The sequence below is a fragment of the Pseudozyma hubeiensis genome, assembly GCF_000403515.1.
Source record: "Pseudozyma hubeiensis SY62 DNA, scaffold: PHS22, whole genome shotgun sequence".
NCBI lineage: Eukaryota > Fungi > Basidiomycota > Ustilaginomycetes > Ustilaginales > Ustilaginaceae > Pseudozyma > Pseudozyma hubeiensis.
Genome location: NW_012133804.1, coordinates 261,714 through 280,363, shown reverse-complemented (window position 1 = coordinate 280,363; position 18,650 = coordinate 261,714). Strand labels below are relative to the sequence as shown.

At 57.8% G+C, this 18,650-nt stretch overlaps 6 protein-coding genes across 6 annotated transcripts; 4 read left to right on the top strand and 2 right to left on the bottom strand.

The window, feature by feature from the left end:
* Positions 1-1,020: 1,020 nt before the first annotated feature.
* PHSY_002249 (hypothetical protein) lies at positions 1,021-4,644 on the bottom strand (the record flags this gene model as incomplete). Its single annotated transcript, XM_012332873.1, has 1 exon — positions 1,021-4,644. One exon carries the CDS (start codon positions 4,642-4,644, stop codon positions 1,021-1,023), a length of 3,624 nt encoding a protein of 1,207 aa, XP_012188263.1.
* Positions 4,645-4,696: 52 nt separating this feature from the next.
* On the top strand, positions 4,697-7,977 carry PHSY_002248 (hypothetical protein; the record flags this gene model as incomplete). The annotated part of the gene is made up of 4 exons (XM_012332872.1): positions 4,697-4,928; positions 5,200-5,333; positions 7,357-7,439; positions 7,716-7,977. The coding sequence occupies 4 exons, from the start codon at positions 4,697-4,699 to the stop codon at positions 7,975-7,977; spliced, it is 711 nt and encodes a 236-aa protein (XP_012188262.1).
* Positions 7,978-8,585: 608 nt separating this feature from the next.
* Positions 8,586-8,810, top strand: PHSY_002247 (efflux transporter; the record flags this gene model as incomplete). The annotated part of the gene is made up of 1 exon (XM_012332871.1): positions 8,586-8,810. The coding sequence occupies one exon, from the start codon at positions 8,586-8,588 to the stop codon at positions 8,808-8,810; it is 225 nt and encodes a 74-aa protein (XP_012188261.1).
* A 311-nt stretch (positions 8,811-9,121) lies between these two features.
* On the bottom strand, positions 9,122-10,857 carry PHSY_002246 (predicted hydroxylase; the record flags this gene model as incomplete). The annotated part of the gene is made up of 2 exons (XM_012332870.1): positions 9,122-9,285; positions 9,399-10,857. 2 exons carry the CDS (start codon positions 10,855-10,857, stop codon positions 9,122-9,124), a joined length of 1,623 nt encoding a protein of 540 aa, XP_012188260.1.
* A 354-nt stretch (positions 10,858-11,211) lies between these two features.
* Positions 11,212-14,499, top strand: PHSY_002245 (hypothetical protein; the record flags this gene model as incomplete). The annotated part of the gene is made up of 1 exon (XM_012332869.1): positions 11,212-14,499. One exon carries the CDS (start codon positions 11,212-11,214, stop codon positions 14,497-14,499), a length of 3,288 nt encoding a protein of 1,095 aa, XP_012188259.1.
* A 597-nt stretch (positions 14,500-15,096) lies between these two features.
* On the top strand, positions 15,097-18,483 carry PHSY_002244 (hypothetical protein; the record flags this gene model as incomplete). The annotated part of the gene is made up of 1 exon (XM_012332868.1): positions 15,097-18,483. One exon carries the CDS (start codon positions 15,097-15,099, stop codon positions 18,481-18,483), a length of 3,387 nt encoding a protein of 1,128 aa, XP_012188258.1.
* Positions 18,484-18,650: the final 167 nt, after the last annotated feature.

Below are 18,650 nucleotides of genomic sequence, written 5' to 3'. Positions count from 1 at the left end.
GAGAGAGAGAGAGAGAGAGAGAGAGAGAGAGAGAGAGAGAGCGCTGTAGAGCCTACTATCTGACCTACTCCAAGCCGCCACGAGCCCCAAGTCTGTGTGTTTGAGTTGCGTTGCGTCGAAAATTGGACGCGAAATTCCGCCTGGTGCCTTCGCTCAGTCAGGGTGGCCAAAAACACGACAACGTAGGCTAAGAGTGAGGGTCGCTGGCTCGAGGTCATTCGCCGGACGCGCGCCGCTGTGCCAGGTCTGTGCCAGTCAGTCAACGTGCATTCAATGCATCCACACCAAGACTTCATCGTCTTTGCCGGCCTCACTCTCGACCAACTGATTCGCACTGATCCGGTTTCCTGCACCAGTCAGACGACATTGCATGCCACAGCTACCGAATCCACGGCAGAAAGACGTGCCTTCACCTCTTTGTCAGAGTGCGGATTGTTTCAGGACGAATGCGCTTGTCTCCGACAAACAACTGTTTGTTGTAGCAACAAAAAGCCCGCAGCCACTGGCGTTGAGAGACACAGTGCCCGGCCCACGACCAGACAGAAAGAAGCATTTTTCTTCCATTCAAGAACCTTTTTTTTTATAAAAAAAAGAATGCAGTATAAGTTTTAAATATTTCTCAGCTCCTGGTGAGCGCGACCGATTCAAGGTTGAAAGAAGAAAGAGAAAAGTGGATGAAAAGTGGGCGCGTGCTCTTGATCAGCGAAGTGCAGCTGACCTGCATGAAGCCTCGTTACCGAAAGTCCACTTTTTTTGGCGGAGAAGTCACTGTTCAAAATCTCATTTCAGGATCCGCAGCGCTGCGTGACTTTCAAAAAGAAGCCACTTCTTTCCTACGACGATAGCAACTCTTACTGTATGCACGCTCAAACTTGTAAGCAGGTCAGCATGGCTCGCACAGATGCAAGGCACAAAGACGATAAGCCGAAATAGCTGCTATTGCAGAGGGAGACCAGCGCCACTTGTGCAGTAAAGGTATAAGAAAGTGAAGCATCTACAGAGAGAAAAAGAGCACAACGTTCAGGGTCGTTGGGTGCCGCCTACAGACTTGTGGCGGCCCGACTCGATCCCTTCGTACAGGTTGCGAAACACGCGCAGATGGAAGATCGCCACTTTGGCGATGCGATCCGAGAGCAGACGGATCTCGGCAGCAAACGGGTCCAGACCGGCCCGCGTCATGGTTGCAACCCATGGCGACACCGCGCTTGCAGTCGAAGCGGCGTCGGACGACGACGACGACGGTGTCATGGAAGAGGCATCGCTTCGAAGCCTCTTTGTGGGCGTCAGATCGGCGTCCTTGCCCTCTCGCAGCTCGGACGGGACGGCGCGCTTCTGCTTGAGTCGATCAGACTCACCGTTCGAGCTGCTCGCGGCCACAGCCGAAGCGCAAGGCACCGAACTTTTTGTAGGCTGCAATCCGTTGCCAACCTTGTCTCCCAGCATGCCCTGAACAACGTCGCGCAGACGCGTTTGGCAGATCTTGTGCAGCGCCGAACCGCTGCGCAAATTTGTATCCATCCATGCGTTGAGCAGCTTCTGAGTCGACGCCGAAGGCGCTGCAGCCTTGACTGTGCTAGGGTCGGATAGCCCGGCTCGAGCAGCCGCCTGCACCGAACCTGCACGCGCGGCCACTTGGAGCAGCACGTTTTGCATCGCGCGACGCCATCGCGGCTGATCCAGCTTGGCGAAACTGCCGGCGCTACCAAGGAAGAGTTTCTCAGAAGCACTCGGAGTCGGACCGCTGGTCCCTGTTGGCGTTGGAGGGAGGACGCTCGTGCTGGAAAGGCACAGATTGGCATCATTCACCAAACACCAGATCTCGCTCTTGATGCCCTTGAGCTGGTCCTGCATGATGCTGCTGACCGACGGAGGAAGCGCTCCGCCATCGTCGAGCGGCGTACCGCAAAGCTGTCGGAAGAGCAACAGTAGCATGTAGACGATGGTGAGATCCGACACGTCGTTGTGAAACGTCATCATCCTGTATGCATCAAATTGGAGGGTCTCGGGATAGTGGGAAGCAAACGTGTGGTTCAAAGACGACGACGAAGGCGAACCAACCGGCGTCGCTACTGGCGACACCAACGGAAGCGATCCAGGCACATCAAAGATGAGTTGAACCATGCCTTGGTTGAACGCCTTGACCACGTCGTTGCGCGAAGCGTCGGCGTCTGCGGAAGAGGACGAGGCCAGTGCTTGCTGAATCCAGGCGGTCGTCTTGTCCAGCGACATCTTGCCCTGCTCGATCTGTTCCTTGAACCAACGCGTCTCAAAGTCGACCGCCGTTTCTACCAGGAAAGGACGAGCGGATCGCAGCTGGTGGTTGGCAATATCAAGCTTCATGAGCTCAAGGATCTCGAAGCAGAGTCGAAGGCCCTTGCCAATGTTGCGGTCGACGCATACCACCTCCACCATCTTTTCGATGGCCTCGTCGCGCATCGGTGCGCAATGCAGCTTGAGGATGGAACCCATGAAGGTGACCAAGGAGGGCACGTCAAGCACGCAGTGTTGCAGCTCTTGAGAGATCAGGTGAGGGTCCAGCGTCTGCGCAATGAGTTGGTGGTGCGTGGTTGTCCACGGTGTCGAAGAGCCTATCGAGACGGTCGACTTTTGCGGCAATGACGGGGCAACCCCGTCTGATGCACTGCCTTCTGCCGTCTTGGGTTGCTCTGCCGCTGCGTCCTCGGTGTCGGCCGCCGCCGCATCTACCGGATAGTTGGATGGCAGGATGGACAGACAAATGGTGCGGAGCTCCTGCACCAACAAAGGGATGCGCGAAGGAATGCGCGACTGCTGCAAGGGTTTGGCAGCCTCTTGCGTACCGGCACCATTCATCTGACGCAGGCTCTTCTTCGCCTTGCAAGTGCACGACAGGAGCTGACCGTGAGAGAAGGCGGTGCAGGTGCATCCCGTCTCGATCTCACGTACCACCGCAGTCCAGTACCGTTCTCCCGCCTCGCGCTTGCGTCGACCGCGCTCTCCGTCAAAATTGGGACGGAACTGGACGTTGGGGTCGAAGACGACATCGTGGCGAAGCTGTGGGTTCTTGAGAATCTCGAAGAGGTCAAGCTCGCGCAACGTGTGGCGCGTAATGGGTGGATGCAGGGTAGGTGTGAATGTTGAACGCGAGCGCGAGCTGCCGGTGCCAGCGGAATGGTGAGCGACGTTGAAAGGAAACCCTTTGGACCTCGTGTTGCTGCTCCTGGCGGAGATGATGGCACCTTCACGACCTTGTCGGGCGTGCGACGATACGTAACTGGCCCAGTGGCTCGGGATTGCGAGACGATGATGCGATGGGGCATGGATGTCGAGCGTCGCCTTGGCACGCAAATTTGGGACGCTCTGAGCACGAACAAGGCGTGGCATCCTGCGCGAGAAGGTCGCATGGTGCTTGCGCGGAGGAGCCATGGACGGGAGGGCAGGTACATTGTCAAAGTGAGAGCTGCGTTGAACGCCAGCAGACCCATCACTCGGTGCTGCGCCCGCTCTAGAGCTCGCTCCGGACACAGCAGCATTCGTCTGGCGCTTTGACGTCAACGCTCGGATTGCGCGAGTGGAAGGGTGCGACGAAGCGTTCTGACCCGCGGACTGAGACGATGAGCTTTGCAGCGCGTGGATAGCACTGAAGCCCTTGATAGGTTTGCCATTGCCGACGGAGACTGTACCTTGCCGTGAAGGGAAGCGAGGACCAGCATCGCTGCTTCTTCGATCCTCATCGATCGTCTCAAGGTCGCAGTGTCTGGACACACCGCTGGATGCGGAAGCGTCCTCGATACGTCTGCGCTTGGCAGCAGGCACCGGCTGAAGCAGAAAGGCAGCTTGCGAAGCGCCCGACCTGGACGGAAGAGCCTCCTGTGTCGATACAGCTAGCGCAGACTGCTCGCTGGCTTGCAGCGAGGACGTCCTCGACCATGGCCGCGAGGGATCCACCGCAGCATCGGCTGTGCTGCCGATGGCCGCATCCTGAGCGTGGAGAGCGTCGTCTTGGCTCGAATCTGCACAAAGGCCGGCACAAACATTCTGCGACGTGCGAACGCTTGCGTCATGGTTGCTCAGACCGGAGCTCTGTGCAGAAGATGGGCGATGCTGCGAGATGGAAGCAGACTGTGCACCATATCCGAAGGCAGAAAAGGAAGGAGATGCTGAGATGCCACGATCCGGACTCGGCGGCATGGACAGGCTGGATTGGGAGAGCGAGCTCTGAAGCTGTGCTGAGCGAGGTCCGGTCGCCTGTTCGATTTGCTGAGCTCGCGACACGGGGCCGATGGTGAGGGGAGATGCTTGCGCTTCGGGCTCCGTGGAAGCTCTTGGAGAATGCTGCAAGGGCGCATGCTGAGAGACTGTCTCATTCGGATGCAAGTCATGGGCTGCACCAGCCGAGGCGACGTGGGATTGACTGGAAGAGACGGGCATGACGATGCGAGCGTTGGAGCTGCGTGGATCGCGTCGGTCTTCGACCGGTGATGTAGAGTATTCAAAGTCGGCTAGGATCGAGTGGCAGCGGCGCTGATCCTTCCAGTCTGTGAATTGAGCATGACTTGAAGCGTTCGGGTGGACGTTGTTGTCCGATGCAGCAGCAGGAAGTCCGGTGTCGATGGTGTCGATGGTGGTGCGGGAAGTGCTGGCGACTTGCGAGACGTTATGCATGCTATCGGTCGGATGGTCCGACGTGATGGGGGATGAAGGAGGATGTGGGCCCATGCTGGGCGAAGAGCTGAAAGCAGCAGTGGAGAGCTTCCGCTTCCCCGACCTTACTGCCGAGGTCACAGTCGAAGCGGACGAGCCGATCGACGGCGATCGGCGGATACGGAAGCGCTGCGGGTCATCGGCTGATGTGTCCATGGTTGTGACGGTGGCGAAACTCGAGAGGAAGACAGAGATCAGAGCGAAGATCGCTAATGCTCAACGGCGCAAAGCTACGGGACAGCCAAGTGCTGGTCGCCTCTGCGTCGTCAGTTGCTGGTGCTGGACACCATCAACTGCGTAGATCCAAAATGGTGTTGCTATGACGAGCAGAGACGTGGTGCGATTGCGTACAATTCTAGACGGCTGAGAACACTGTTGCGCAGTAGTGTCAAGCTCACGTAGTTGAGCTGTCGGCTTGTCACTGGCCCTAAAGGCGGGGTGAGGCTGTGCGATCTGCGTAACCGTCGGTCGAAGGCTATCTAGGCTTTCGCAGTCCTGTGGTATTGCCGGCTGTAGGTACGTTAGGGCCGGGCGAGCAAGACGAGGAATGCGATATATGCTGTGGAACGGAACGGATCGATGCTGTGATTGTGGGTCGCCTGGACGATATCGTCCAAAGTAAGCCAGCGCTGGATATCGATGAACAGAAGGTGCGAATGCGGAATGGGTTGAGCGCAGGCTGGTGATGGTGGTGGTGGTAGAGATGCGAAGCGACGGGACGAGGAGGTGGCAAGCCGAGCGAGCTAGCGAGTGCCACCGACAGGATGGCCGTGACAAGACCGGCGACGAGCTTGGGCGATGTGGTATGGGAGGGGGAGGCAAAACTTGTGCCTAAGCTCTGGGTTTGAAACTCAGGGAGCAAGGCAGGCACGTATCTAGCGTCGGCGAACAGAACAGGGGACGCCTCTGGCGAGCGGGGCGTTCGAGATTCACAGCCAAGTTGCCCTACGCCATCAAAGGCCGGCGAACAGGGCGAGGCCACAGAAGGTAGAGCACATGCAGAGACGAGCCAGGAGAAACACCACCGTGGCTAGCCTCCGCACCGAGACAAGAACGCGGGCCGAGGCAGGAGGCAGCTTCGAGAGGCGCACGAACATTCTTTTGGCTTGGCCCGACGGAGACGATGATCATCATCGCCGCTACCGTCTTTGAAGGCCCGGGACGTGGGATCGCTCGGCAGTGCAAAGGGGAAGAGGGTGAAACCTTTGAGCAGGCGAGTCGTTCCGTTTCATTCATCCGAAAAGCTAGACAGACGTGCATGGCCATGTAAGAGTGAGGCGAGGCTGCGTACTGCTGCCGCTCGCTACGGCAAAACGCCGAGCCGACTTGACAATCGAACGGGCGTGGATAGTAGCGAGCTGGCGTCGCTGCACATGAAGCTTGAGGCTTGGTCAGGTCCAGATGAAGTCTGAGACACAAGCACTCAATGCACAAAGAGGAGAAACAGAGAAGCGAGGAGCACAGCAAAGTGGACGCGAGCCAAGCTACAGTAATCGGTTCGTACACAATCTGCGGCGAGCAGAGAGCGACAAGCGAACAGGGCTGCTCAAGTTAGAAGCAAAAGCACGCCGCAAGAAGCGCAACTTGGCCGTCGCCAGGAGGTGCCTCGGCTGGCCTCGAATTTCGATCTGCGTTCGGCGTCGCTAATTTGTGGACCAGCCGTCGTTGACAGAGCCGTTTCTCAGTTTCCATTCTTTCCTTTTTGCCTCTCCTTCCGCGGTAAATTTGGTTCCGTGTTTCATGTGGGTCAAAATTTGTTCCCCTTTTTAGATCGAAGTAGAAGACTGCCGTGCTGCTGCCTCCGATCTTCTGTCTCTCATTCACCCTCAGCGAGTGTGCGCGAGTTTGGCCGTGTCTGAGATGCTGCATAGTCGTCCCGCTGAACCAGGGCATGGGAACTTGCAATGCGCGGATGACGGTCTGCCCTGAAACCCTTTCACCGTGAGACGAGACAACCCGACCGGGCAACACGGCTCACCGACGAGCATGTGTCTTACTACTACTGTGTGGCTGCATCGCGCCGCACAACACGGCAAGGAAGGTTTCAGCTGTCTCTGCTACCAGCTGGCTGGCGTGCGTGCATGCTGCACACCACACAACTGAATTGTCATTTCCAGCGGAAAAGCCGACGTCGAGGCTTGATACGGAAGCTGGACCTTTCTCCGAAAAAGTCGTTCGCACCAGGCTCGCCTGGTCGACCCGCGAGAACAACATTGCGGGAACCTATTTGGCTGTCGCAAATCTTAGCTGACCCAAACTGATGGAGAAGGATGCTTCCTAGGAAGAGAGCTGCGAAGAGCACCGCGCGCATTCCAATGGCCTAGGGGGACTGTCGAGCGCACCGACGATCGACAGAGCGAAAGGGTTTCTCACCCCTTTTCTCCTTTCCGAGCGATACTGAGACAATGTCGAGTTCGTTTATTTGTAGCGCGGCATCCCTCACTCGGCTACCGAGACTAGTAACAACCCTCTCCGACGACACATTGTGTGGCGATCGTCCCATCTTGCCCTCGACTCCACACCGCTGCCGTTCGACTTGGTCGACTACGGTGCTGATACAGAAGCTCGAAACAGCCAGGCGACTTACTCCCTGAAAACACAAGCCCACAAAAGACGGATCTATCGCTGGCAATCCACGTGGCCTTTCTGCTTGCTGCTTGCTGCGGCTTGCAGATCAGGTCCGGAAAGGCTGCACAGATCATCAACCGATCACACTGTACGCTCAACGTCAGCCTTGATATCTCCAAGTTCATACTGTAATGCAATTGACATTATCTCGCTTTGGATACCCTGTCGAAAAGGCGGTGCTGACGTCGACCAGAGCCAAGATTCTAGACGAGATCAGGCGGGATTTGAATGTGGGCGCTTCCGCCTAAGGGTCTCCGTTTTTCTTTGAAACTCCGCACAGTGTAGCTCAGCGTTCAATCGTAGCTCTGATAGCGTAAAGGCTTCCGCGCACCGGCGCAGATAGCACCGTCAGGTCTTCATCCGAGGATGATGAAAGACTGGCTCTACATGCACCGATTATCTAGTCGCAATCGGGCTCCAACGCTCCATCTGTACTACGCGGCCGAGTTCGGCTGTCGCACAGGCGCTCGGCTGATAACCTTGCGGCAACGTCGATCGTACCCGAGCTCAGTGCTGGCGCAAAGTGGCCGATCGGAGACATCGCGTGTGTACAAGCTAGGCGAGGCCGTCAACATCGATAAGGCGGCAAGATACATGGATTGGACACCAGTGCAGATGAAGCACTCGAACAGCCTTGCACGGTCGGGGGCACCTCAACGTGACTGACAGATGACGAGGTTGTGGTTCGATTCACAGGAGGGCGGCAATGTTCGTTGAGCTGATTCCGCCATTCCGCACTGTGAAGAGAGCGGCTGAATGAGACCACACAATCAAGTAGTCGAGCCGTACGTCATCGGCAAAACCTGTTGGCCGATGGAACAGGATGCTTCTTGCGGAGCAAACACGGCAAGCGTTGGTGGACAGCGTAGTGGCGAGTCAGATGTGTTTGCGAGTCGCAGAGGCAGCGCAAGGTTGTAGCCTGACAACTGGACCCCGGGCTTACGAGGAGATGGACGAGGTTGACAGGCTCACTCGATCGGAGTTGCAATTTTCCGCGTCATAGAATACGGTGTGACTGGCGACTGCCATCCGACAAGCAAAGAGCAAGGTCGCCGTGGCGTTGGGCGAGTTCAATTAGGACACATTCAGCGTTTGCCAGAAAGGACTATTTTGGTCGTCGACATAGTGTCTCGCCTTTCAGGGCAGGAAGCGAACCGCGTGGACGCTAGTTGCTTTCCCATCGTTCTCCTTAATATGTTTCGCTTCGCTTGAGATTTGAATCCGGTCTCGCTTCCCCACGTCGTCGCGCTCACGCTAAGTTGGCGGCAAAAGCAATGTTCATCGCTTTAGACTCGTTCCGATGTCGCAACGGCGTCATTATTCATGTCGCTTTGCTTCGTCGAATTCGCCATACGTCTTTCACGCAGCCTGTGGTTGCCGCATCCGAGCATTTGTTTAATACGCATTCGGCCTTGGCAGCATCGGCAGTTTCACAAGATGTGAACAGGCGGTCTCTTTCGGATCATGCGAGACGGGGTCAATGTCACAAGAAGACCTGATTTTGACGCCGTGACGACCTTGTATGCATCTTTCACGTTACCCTGCCCTTCCTTGGCGGCGTTGCGCTGTGAAAGGTAAGGCTCACCGTCGACGAATCTGGTCAGGTTCACGCGAATTTCGACTCGCTCCCTTGTGGTACGATGGGTCTCGAGATTCAATACATAGTGTCTGGTCGGGTTTGGCTGTCTAGTTCAGAGCACGTGTTGCCCAATGCGGAGATGATACGAACCACCAATCCGGCACCCGCACGAATGAGTCTCGATCGTCTCTCTGACATGCTGGCAACAGCCTGGCGCAAGGCTTCCAAAGTCTAGGAGCTCAATGTCGTGCTGTTTCGCAGCTGCAAAACCCGTAGATCGATGATGGTGATTGCAGCAGCAAAGGCACCTTCGCCACTGGAGGATGTTTGTGCGTGTTTTACCGTCAACGTGGGTAATGACTCTGATACTTTGCCTGGTCCCACACGGCAGCACTCTGTCGGGGTACAGAACTCAGGGGTGAGAAATCATATTGCAACGCAAGGTCTATTCAGAACCAAGTCGAAATGGAGAAGCTCCGTGACAGACTACGTAGAGAGTGCCACCAACCCGGCGGCATATACAGAAGATCACCAGGCCCGAGGACGGCTTTGTAAGCTGCGCTCCGTACAAATTCTGGCACCGCTTCGTGCGAGTCAAAGACATCGATGTTGGCCGTGTTCGCCATCAGAGACTCTGTTATCGATCCTTTGTTATCTGTGTCCGCAGAGACGTTGGTTTCTGTTGCGCAGCTCTGAAACACCGATGCTTGCTCCGAGGTGCGGTTGATCTTACTCGGCTTGCAGTACGGAGGTGCCACCCAAACTTCCTTGTAGCCTACGACCTGAACGAAGCAGTTGTAGAACGGGTCGTAGTGCGGAGGAGAGACGGTGCCAGCGGGACCGATCCAGAGGTTGTTGATGACACCATCGGATGTAGAAGGAGGCCTGTAGGTCGGCCATTCGCTGGGAGGGGGCGGAGACGTGAAGACGTAGTCAGGGAGCACGTAGTCGCTTTCCAGGGCAGGAAACTGGGAAGCGAGATCGTATTGAGCCATGTAGAGCATGTGTCGATTCGAGCAATCAGCAGACCCTGCTTGCTCGTCTTTTGCACCGATGGGTACTTCATCGTCACCCCAACGACACTGGCGGAGGAAATCGCTCCAGAGCATGACATCTTGACCCCAATCGTTGCGAATGTAGTTCGCTCCCACTTCGATGGGCACGACTCTAGCTGGGCCCGCTGAACGCAGCAGGTGCTGCATCGACGACCATGAGGGACCATCTGGACCTGGCTGCACAGCAGGCCAGCCCGAGCCCTGCGCATACGACCTGACTACAAAAGGCTTGGAACGAAGAACAGAATCCGGCGCAGCCAATTCGATGAAAGAGGGCGCGTGCTCAAAGTCGAAATCCAGAACCGGCGTGGTAGCTTGGATCGCGTCACAAGCTGTTGGACTCAAGACGTCGGACGGTGCCCATCTCGACCGCTTACGAGGCGGACGGTCGCCGCTAGATCGCCGCAACGTCTGGGTTGAGCAGCTGGGGTCGACTTCGAGTAGCTTTGCTTGGAGCGAGGCGATTATCTGGTGACAGAGATGTCCCTGTTCGGTGGATCCGGCGCCCGCAACGATGAGCGCCAAGTCCAGATCGCGAATGCATCGACTCAGAACGGCACCTTGGCGAGCCAAGTCAAAGGCTGTGAGAGCATGGCATGCTTGGAGCAGCTGCGCACCGATGTAGATCGACCTCCAGACGAGCGGGATGCTCTCGTAGCTGTACGTCAAGAACTTGTTATCGCACAATCGGGTCAGGGCCGAGAGGTTCGAGGTGATTGAAGTGGAGGAGGCTTCGTCGGTTGGCGCGCCCGACGCTATACGCTTCGCTGTTGTTCGGATGCGCCGCTGTGCTGCAACAGCAGCCACATCTTCTTGGCCCATGCTTTCCTCGTCTTGCGGCAGCCTCAAGAGAGCCAGCACAGCAACGAGAAGCTCGCAGTCATCGTTCCGCGCCGCTTCGTGACGCGGCATCGGTCGCCACGGCTGGTTTCACAGTAGAGCCTGTGCATCGTGACGGGCGAAGAGGAAGGGGAGGAGTGAAATTATGCAGCCTTTTCAGGGTCCAAGTGTACCTGCACCCACAGCGAGCTCATGTCGCTTTCGCGAGGCGCCCAAACAAAGCTTGATCCAATCCACTGGTGTGCGCGAAGTGGAGGCTGCTCAGGCTCAGCCGAGATTTAGTGTGAAACAGCAGCACATTGTGAGGCGGGTGGGCCGTCGGCCTCATTGCGCCTTTCCACCACCCATCGTCGAAAGCTGCCTTCCGACAACAGAAAGCGCCACGTCGTGGCTGATAGCTCCGTGTCTTGAGCATTGTCCAGCAGCATGGCGGACAAGAAGGAGGATCTCGTCAACAGCACCGGCGACGATGAGCACGAGAGCTCGTCGGCGCCCTCCGAACAGACTTCCAAGCAACGCAGGGCAGAGTTCATTCGCCAAGCCTCGCTCCCCTTCGTCAAGCGCAATCGATCGAGCTACAGGCGCAAGCCGTCATCCGAAAACCAAGAGTCGAGGCAGTCTTCGACGCAGGACGACCAGCCTGAGAAGACCATCCACGAGATTGACGAAGCTGGAGGTGACGATGATCCCGATGCCCAGGCAGACGACGAAGGTCCCTTGTTACACACACGATGGCTTCGCACCCTCGACTCGGGAAAGGGATGGACGTCCTTCTCCGTAAGGGACAGTCGCAATCTCGAATCCGCTTGGAAGAGGTGGACGCAAGAGAATGGCGGCAACGTCGAGCTCCCTAGCCTGCCCGAGACCGACGGCAAGGTGCAAGCAGGTGAAGTCAAGGACTCGCTAGACGAATGGCAAGCCACCGATCCCGATGCAGACGACGTATCCAACAAGGTAGCGGTAGGCACCGATCGACTCTACGATGCCGATCTAGCCAAGTTCAGCATCAGCCCAGTCCTTTGGAAGGGACCGGCGCTCCGCATCACACGCGCCAATTGGTTTTTCGAGTCCAACAAGCTATCACCTTGCTCGACTGCACTTGCCGCCGAGCTCGAGTCCCACTTCCAGACTCTTCGTCCGTGGCTGCCTTCTTACACCGACGAGCTCAAATCTTCTGTATCGTTGGGTGCCGAGGCAGAGGCAAAGCTCAAATGCAGCCTCAAGACGCTCAAGGACAGCTACGTCATATTTCAGGGCCCAAGGCTGGCTCGTCTCTATCAAGAGGGGTTCTCCAATCGCCTCTCCAAGCAGTTCTTCACCGCCTGGAGCGGCGAACACAGCGGAGGACAGCTACTGATTCGCGGATATCAGACGCAAGCTCAGCTGACAGACATCAAGCAAGGGTCCAACGTCTCGAAATCGACAGCACGTCGTGTTCGATCCAAAAGGAGCTCGTTCGCGTCAGAGAAGCAGGCCATGGAGAAGCAGGCCACGGTAGCCCGAGCATCTGGCGAGGGTACGTCAGCACTGAAGAGAGAGCTGGCAGATGCGTTGCAAGAAGACGACGGCGCCGGACCGGTGGTCGTCGATGATGCCGAGACCACCGACGTCCACATCTCCGCCGATGGATCCAGTAAAGATAACGCTCACGAAGGGCTCCGCGGTCTCGCTACAAGCGCTTCCCAGCCCTCACTGAACGTCGACAAAACCCACATTGAGGCCTCACCGTCCAAATTCGGAGCCAAAACCACTCTCCGCAATCTATCCGTGATGGCCGCCGGTGGCGTGACGTCGACATCGGCGCCGGCCAACGAATTGCTGCGGTCTGTCGCTTCCCGACTCGGTGTCTGGAACGACGGAGGCGCTGCTTCCTCTTCGTCGTCGCACAAGGAACCCGACTCTGACGTGCAGCGGGAAGCGGGCGCTCTGACACCTTCGCAGCAAGACGATATCGGCGAGTCGTTCAAAGAGGCGCAGCGCAGGCTACAAGAAGATCTTCCAGCACCGTCTCACGAGCTGGAAGAAAGGGAGTCGGACGACAAGCCAGGCGCGCAAGACGCCCAAGGCACAGCCGTCGACTGGGACGATCCGGATGCCTTTGACGACGAGCAGGAGCGGACTGAGGCTGAAGCAGAAAGCGAAAGACCGCCGGAACTGTTGCTTGCCATACACGGAATCGGACAGAGGCTGGCTGGTGAGTGGAAGAGTTTCGACTTTACCCTAGCCATCAACACGTTCCGCGCTCTTTTGCAAACCCGCATAGACACTTCCAAGACGCCAAGCGAGATCGGCGGACGCGGGCTCAGCGGGTTGGCCGATAAGCGCCGCGTCCAGATCCTACCTGTCCTCTGGCAGACTGGCTTCCACCAAAGGGAGGACGATGAGCGGTGGGCCGACCATGACTCGGATGCCGAGGATCCGGATTCGATGATGTACGACAACGGTCTCGAGCTCGAGATGGAGCACATTTTCGGAGACGATGGCATTCCCATCGTGCGCACGCTGGTCAAAGACGTGCTCATGGACATTCCCATGTACCTTTCACAGCACAAGGCGCACGTCATCCGATCGGCGATGCAGCAGGCCAACCGACAGTATCGTCTTTTTGTCAGGCGTAATCCCGAGTTTGAGGCCAACCAGGGGAGGGTGCACGTGGTGTCCCATAGTCTAGGCACCGTCATTTCGTCGGATCTGCTGTCTCAGCAGCCAGATCGCGTGCCCCTCATCAAGGATCTGAGCCGCCAAGAGGTGCAAGAGGCGGAAGCCAAACGCCTTTTGTTCAACACGCACAGCTTCTTTGCGGTTGGAGCCCCTGTCGCCCTCTTCTTTGTGCTGCACCGCGCTCAGCTGATCGCACGAAGCGGTTTGGTGCGCTCCTCTCGCTTTGTTCGAGACGAGCCCGGCGTGACGCTCGACGCCGAAGGCAGGTTTGGCTGCCTCGCCGTCACGAGCTTCTACAACATCTGGAATCAGTACGACCCGGTGGCGACGCGCGCAAGCCCTTGTGTTGACGTGCAGTACGCGAAGATGGTCAAGCCGGTTCCACTCAACAAGGCTATCCGCAGCATTTTGCGCGCCGATCCCGAGGCCGACAATCACGATATCGCCGAAGACGGCGGCTCGCAATCGTTCGGCTCCGGCAATGCTTTCGACTCGAATTCTGGCACTGCCAAGCGGAGGGCGGCCAAGCGGACCAAGGGCTTCTTTGGGTCGTGGAGTCGCAGAGCGGGAGCAGCGGCTGCTGTGCGCAAGCCTCAAGCGGCTGATAAGGGCGACGGTGAGCAGACGGGTGACGAGAGCGCTTGCCGCTCAAGCATGGAGGTGTCAGAAGCAGACGAAGCCAAAGATGCGCGCCCGGACGTGCAAGGTCTGCGGTCCAAGCTCGCCGAGAAAGCGCGCGAAGAAGAGAAGCGCAAGGAGGAGCGCGAGCGTATGGCTGACGAAGAGAGGAAGAAGGGGATGAGCGACAAGCGCAAGGCACGGGCCGAGGCACGACTGCGTGCTCTCAATCCTCTGCATCGAATCGACTTTTGCATGCCCGTGGAAGGCTACAGCCTGCTCAGCACCATCAATCAGTACACTGAGCTCATGACGGCTCACATGAGCTACTGGGCCAAGGTGGATTTCGCCGACTTTCTCATCACTCAGCTCATGGCGGATAACGACCGATTGGAGAGGAGCTTGGATTATCGCGACGCCGAGGGCTGGGAGTGAGCTGGGCTCGATCAGGTCCAAAGTCATCAGTGCTGATCGTGCTGAGTCTTGTCCTCTTGCGGAGTTGTTAGCAAGCAGTTGTGCAACGTCCCGCGGTCGTTTCCTTTGCAAAGTCACTACATGATATGGGCGCGATGTGAGGCTGTGCGGAGCAACGTTGGTCGCGAATGTGATGACCGCATAATTCAGGTGCTTTTGGCAGTGACCTCGCTTAGGCTTGAGTTCGGGCAGCGACACAGGGAAATAGGCAAAATCTCGCATCGAGCTTCCGAATTCAGGGTCTCTCTGCAGACTGCACCGCCCGAGGCGAGCACGCTGTTTTCGCAGCGTCTCTCCACATTAGGCGTGGGCAACGCTGTACGATCGACTCCAACACAACCTTCTGTCACTCATCCATCCGCTATCCATCACAACAACATCACATCGGCACCGCTTTCGATACGCACGCCATCCATCGCGAGCCTATCACCGCTTCTTTCGACGCCAAATTGGGTCGAGAAGCGTCCTTCTCGTCCCGTTCAATAGGGAGGGCACCCACACCACCGTTGCTTGAGGAGCGGTCACTCGGGGGCTGCTCGCAACCACCGATAGTCGACCATGTCGCAGCCAAAGCTCAACCTTCGACCACCTCCGCATCGCGACTTTATCCAAGGCTTCCCCGGTATCGTCGCTTCCAACGCCCGTCCACCCGCTCATGTCGCCGGCACCGTCGAAGTCCGTCTCGGAACAAAGGGCCTCAGAGCAGCATGGTTGCGCATCGAGCTGCGCAAGCTCGAGACACTTCCAGGCGGCGAAAGCTGGGGCGAGCTCATCGGCAGAGGTCCCATCGACGTGTGGTCCGCCGGTAAAGAGGACACCTACAAGTCCGACTCGGAAAAGGGGTGGGAGCTTCTCCAGACCGCCGACTTCCCCTTCCAGGTCACCATCCCCGAGGGTCTACCTCCGAGCGCAAAGCTCGAGAAGAATGCGGGCATCGGCTACGAGCTCGTCACCTCGCTCTGCGTGAGAAGCAAAAAGGGTCTCCTCAAGAAGGAAACCACAAGCTCCATCATCCAAAATACGCATCCGCTGTGGCTCGACAAGCACGAGCTGCACTCCACTTGGCCCATCTACTCGGCCCCGGACGATCACGAGGCCCTTCAAGACGACATCAGGGTCAAAGTGATGCGAGAGCGAAGCTGCTACGGTCCGGGCGATAATGTCGGTGTCCGCGTCATCTTGATTTCGGATCGCGTCGCGCCCATCAAGATCAAGAGCATCTCGTTCTCCATTCGCGAAACCATTACCTTCAAGGGCGGCGCCAAGAAGACGTTCAGTTCCAACAAGGCTGCGTCCCAGAAGACCGAGACTCTTTCCACCAAGAGCAAAAGCTTCGGCAAGAAGGTGTATAAAGGCGACACCCATACCTTTGATCTCGCCTGCCAGATTCCGCGCACACACAGCCTCATGACGATTCAGACCGCAAAGCACATCGAAGTCTCGTACACCTTACGCGTCCAAGTGGAGACCGCCAAGAAGCCCATCATCATCGATCATCTGCCTCTCACCATTTCCAACTTTGCCAGAGCGGCCTCTGAGGGTCTCATGCCCCGCATCGGCTGGGTACCCGGCCTCTCTGCACCCGCCGAGGGCACAGACTACTATCCAGACGAGGTCGCAACGATACCTCCTTCCGCCTCGAATCAGCAGGAGCCAGCCATTGCACGATCCATCTCTTTCGGTGGCTCTACCTATTCTGGTGGCCGAGCAAGTTATCCCGGTTATGCTGGCGGCGACTTGCGTCGACGCGATACCGTCATGACTCAAGGCACCGCCATCAGCGGTCCCGGTATGGCCGGCCGCGGTGTGCCCGGTCAGGTGTTTTCTTGGGGTCAGTACGGCTCTGCACAGCCCTTTGGGTCGGGCGAGGCTCCTCGTCCGGCTTTTGCGGGTCCACCAAGCATCTACGAGGGTCGAGAGTTGGCCCCAGAAGAGACGCGCGCCCTCTTCCACTCGACGAACCGCCCGCAGAGCGCTATGGTGTTGGGTACGGCGATCGACCCGGTGCTCATGCCTCCCTCTTCCTACCACGGTCACAGCGGCACAGTGACACCAATCGCTGAGAGTAGCGAAGATGGCCATGCGCATCCAACCTTTCCCCAACGATCTCCTTACCAACAACAGATGCCGTTTTCCTCCCAACCCGATGTAAGAAGGCACTCGTATCTGGACGCTGCTGCTTCCGCTGGAAGCCTCGTCCACCCACAAGGGGTTCGCTACGGCTCAGGCACCGCCAGCCCTGCCGATCCGCGGTATACTGCTTCTCCCGTCGATGGCAGAAGTCCGCACAACGAGCAATCGGCGTTCCGTGGTACGGGCTCAGCAGATTTGGGTACTACGAGGTATGTTCGACCGGAGCCTGTTCACCAAGCTGTGCCGACGCAGCTGCCATCGGCAGTGCCGCCGTCGCGTTTGCAAGGCGTAGATTCGAACGCTGCTGTGACATCGGCGGAGGCCGAAAAGCAACGTCTCTACGAGCGCGCCCGACAGCAGGCGGAACGCAACCAACGCCGTGCTGATGAGCGACGCGCGCTGCATCAAGGCACAGCATCGCCCGCTCCACCAGCAAAGACGAATGCGGGTAGGCCTTACAGCATGTTCAACCTGGCCTCCTCCAGCGAGCCTCCTTCGGATGCTTCAGCACCTGGCGCTGCAGGTGCACCACCACTTTCGGCAGAGGCTGAAAAGATGAGGCTGTTCGAACGCGCGCGAGCCGAAGCGGAGAGATACCAGGGCTCTTACCAGGGCGGTGTCGCTTTCCCCGCTGATAGCAGTGCAGGAAGCTCCAACACGCCTGCTGCGAGCAGGTCCCCGGCCCTTCAGACGAGCGTGAACAGTGCTGTGGTCTCGGGCCGCGCTGCACCGTATCCTTCATACATGACTGCCGAGGAAGAGAAGCGGCAGCTGTACGAACGCGCAAAAGCCGAGGCAGATGCCTATCAGCGTGGCGAAGGGTCGATCGCGACCGTCACAGGGCCGAGTAGCTCGTCGCAGCCGTTGTCTGGTCATCAGCACGCCGCATCCATCAGCAGCGGCGCTGCGGTGGATGTTCCAGGATCATGGTCTAGGAGCCCGCAAGGCGTCACCGTCGCGAACGGCAATCCCGCCGCGTCGGGCTATAGTGGTCCTGCTGCTGCTGCTGTTGGCGCGGGGTCCTCTCCCAGTGGACCTTCGGCCGCGCCAGTCGTTCCGGCCGTCAGCGAAAAGGAACAACTCCGAAGATACTACGAAGCACGAGATGCGGTTAGTCAACATCTTCAGCAACCATCCTCGTCCAATTCCACCGCTCAGGCTCCTCACGCAAACGGACCGTCGATCGATGCAATACGTGCACCGGAAGTAGCATCTGCTACGCACCCTGTTGCGCCCCGTCAACCTGCCAATACCGCAGCCTCATCAACGCGAACTGCGACGCCGACGATCAACACGGGCGTCCAATCGTATCTGACGGAAGCAGAGCAGCAGAGTGCAGAGGAGAAGGAGAGGTTGGCTTCGCACTATGCCAGGAAACAGGCCAAAGCCGAGGCCAAAGCGAACGGCAAGCTGAACGGTGGTCAGACGGTGGGCGGGAGTGAGAAAGCGCAACTGGCGGCGTACTACGCTGCACGCGATGCCATGGATCAGAATGCGAGAGAAACGCAAACCGGATCATCACGTTTGTCAGGTGCTGCGGCGACGTCATCGATCGCTCCTCCTGGGGCTGTTTCGGCTGTCGTCAACCAGAACAGCAACTTTGTTCGTCCCACTTCAGATTACTCTCGAGCAGGAGGAGGTGGAGGACACATTTTCAGATCGAGCGCAGATCAGTGGGCACCGAGATATAACTCGCTCTACGACGACGACGACGATGACGACGAAAAAGCTGCGATCGGTCGTGGTGCCGCTCCACCACCTCTACCACCCAAAATTCCGCTGGGGACGGTTGCCAAACCTGGATGGTCGTAAGCAAGGCTAAGCAATCACATGTCTGCAATGGCAACTGTCATCCCCCGACCTTCGATGCTCGATTGTGATTCGGAGACGTGAGTACTGCGTGCAGGATTCGTTCACACTGTCTCCTTTCAACCACTCTGCCGTGAAATTTGCTCCATCAACCTGCTCAGATTCTCACC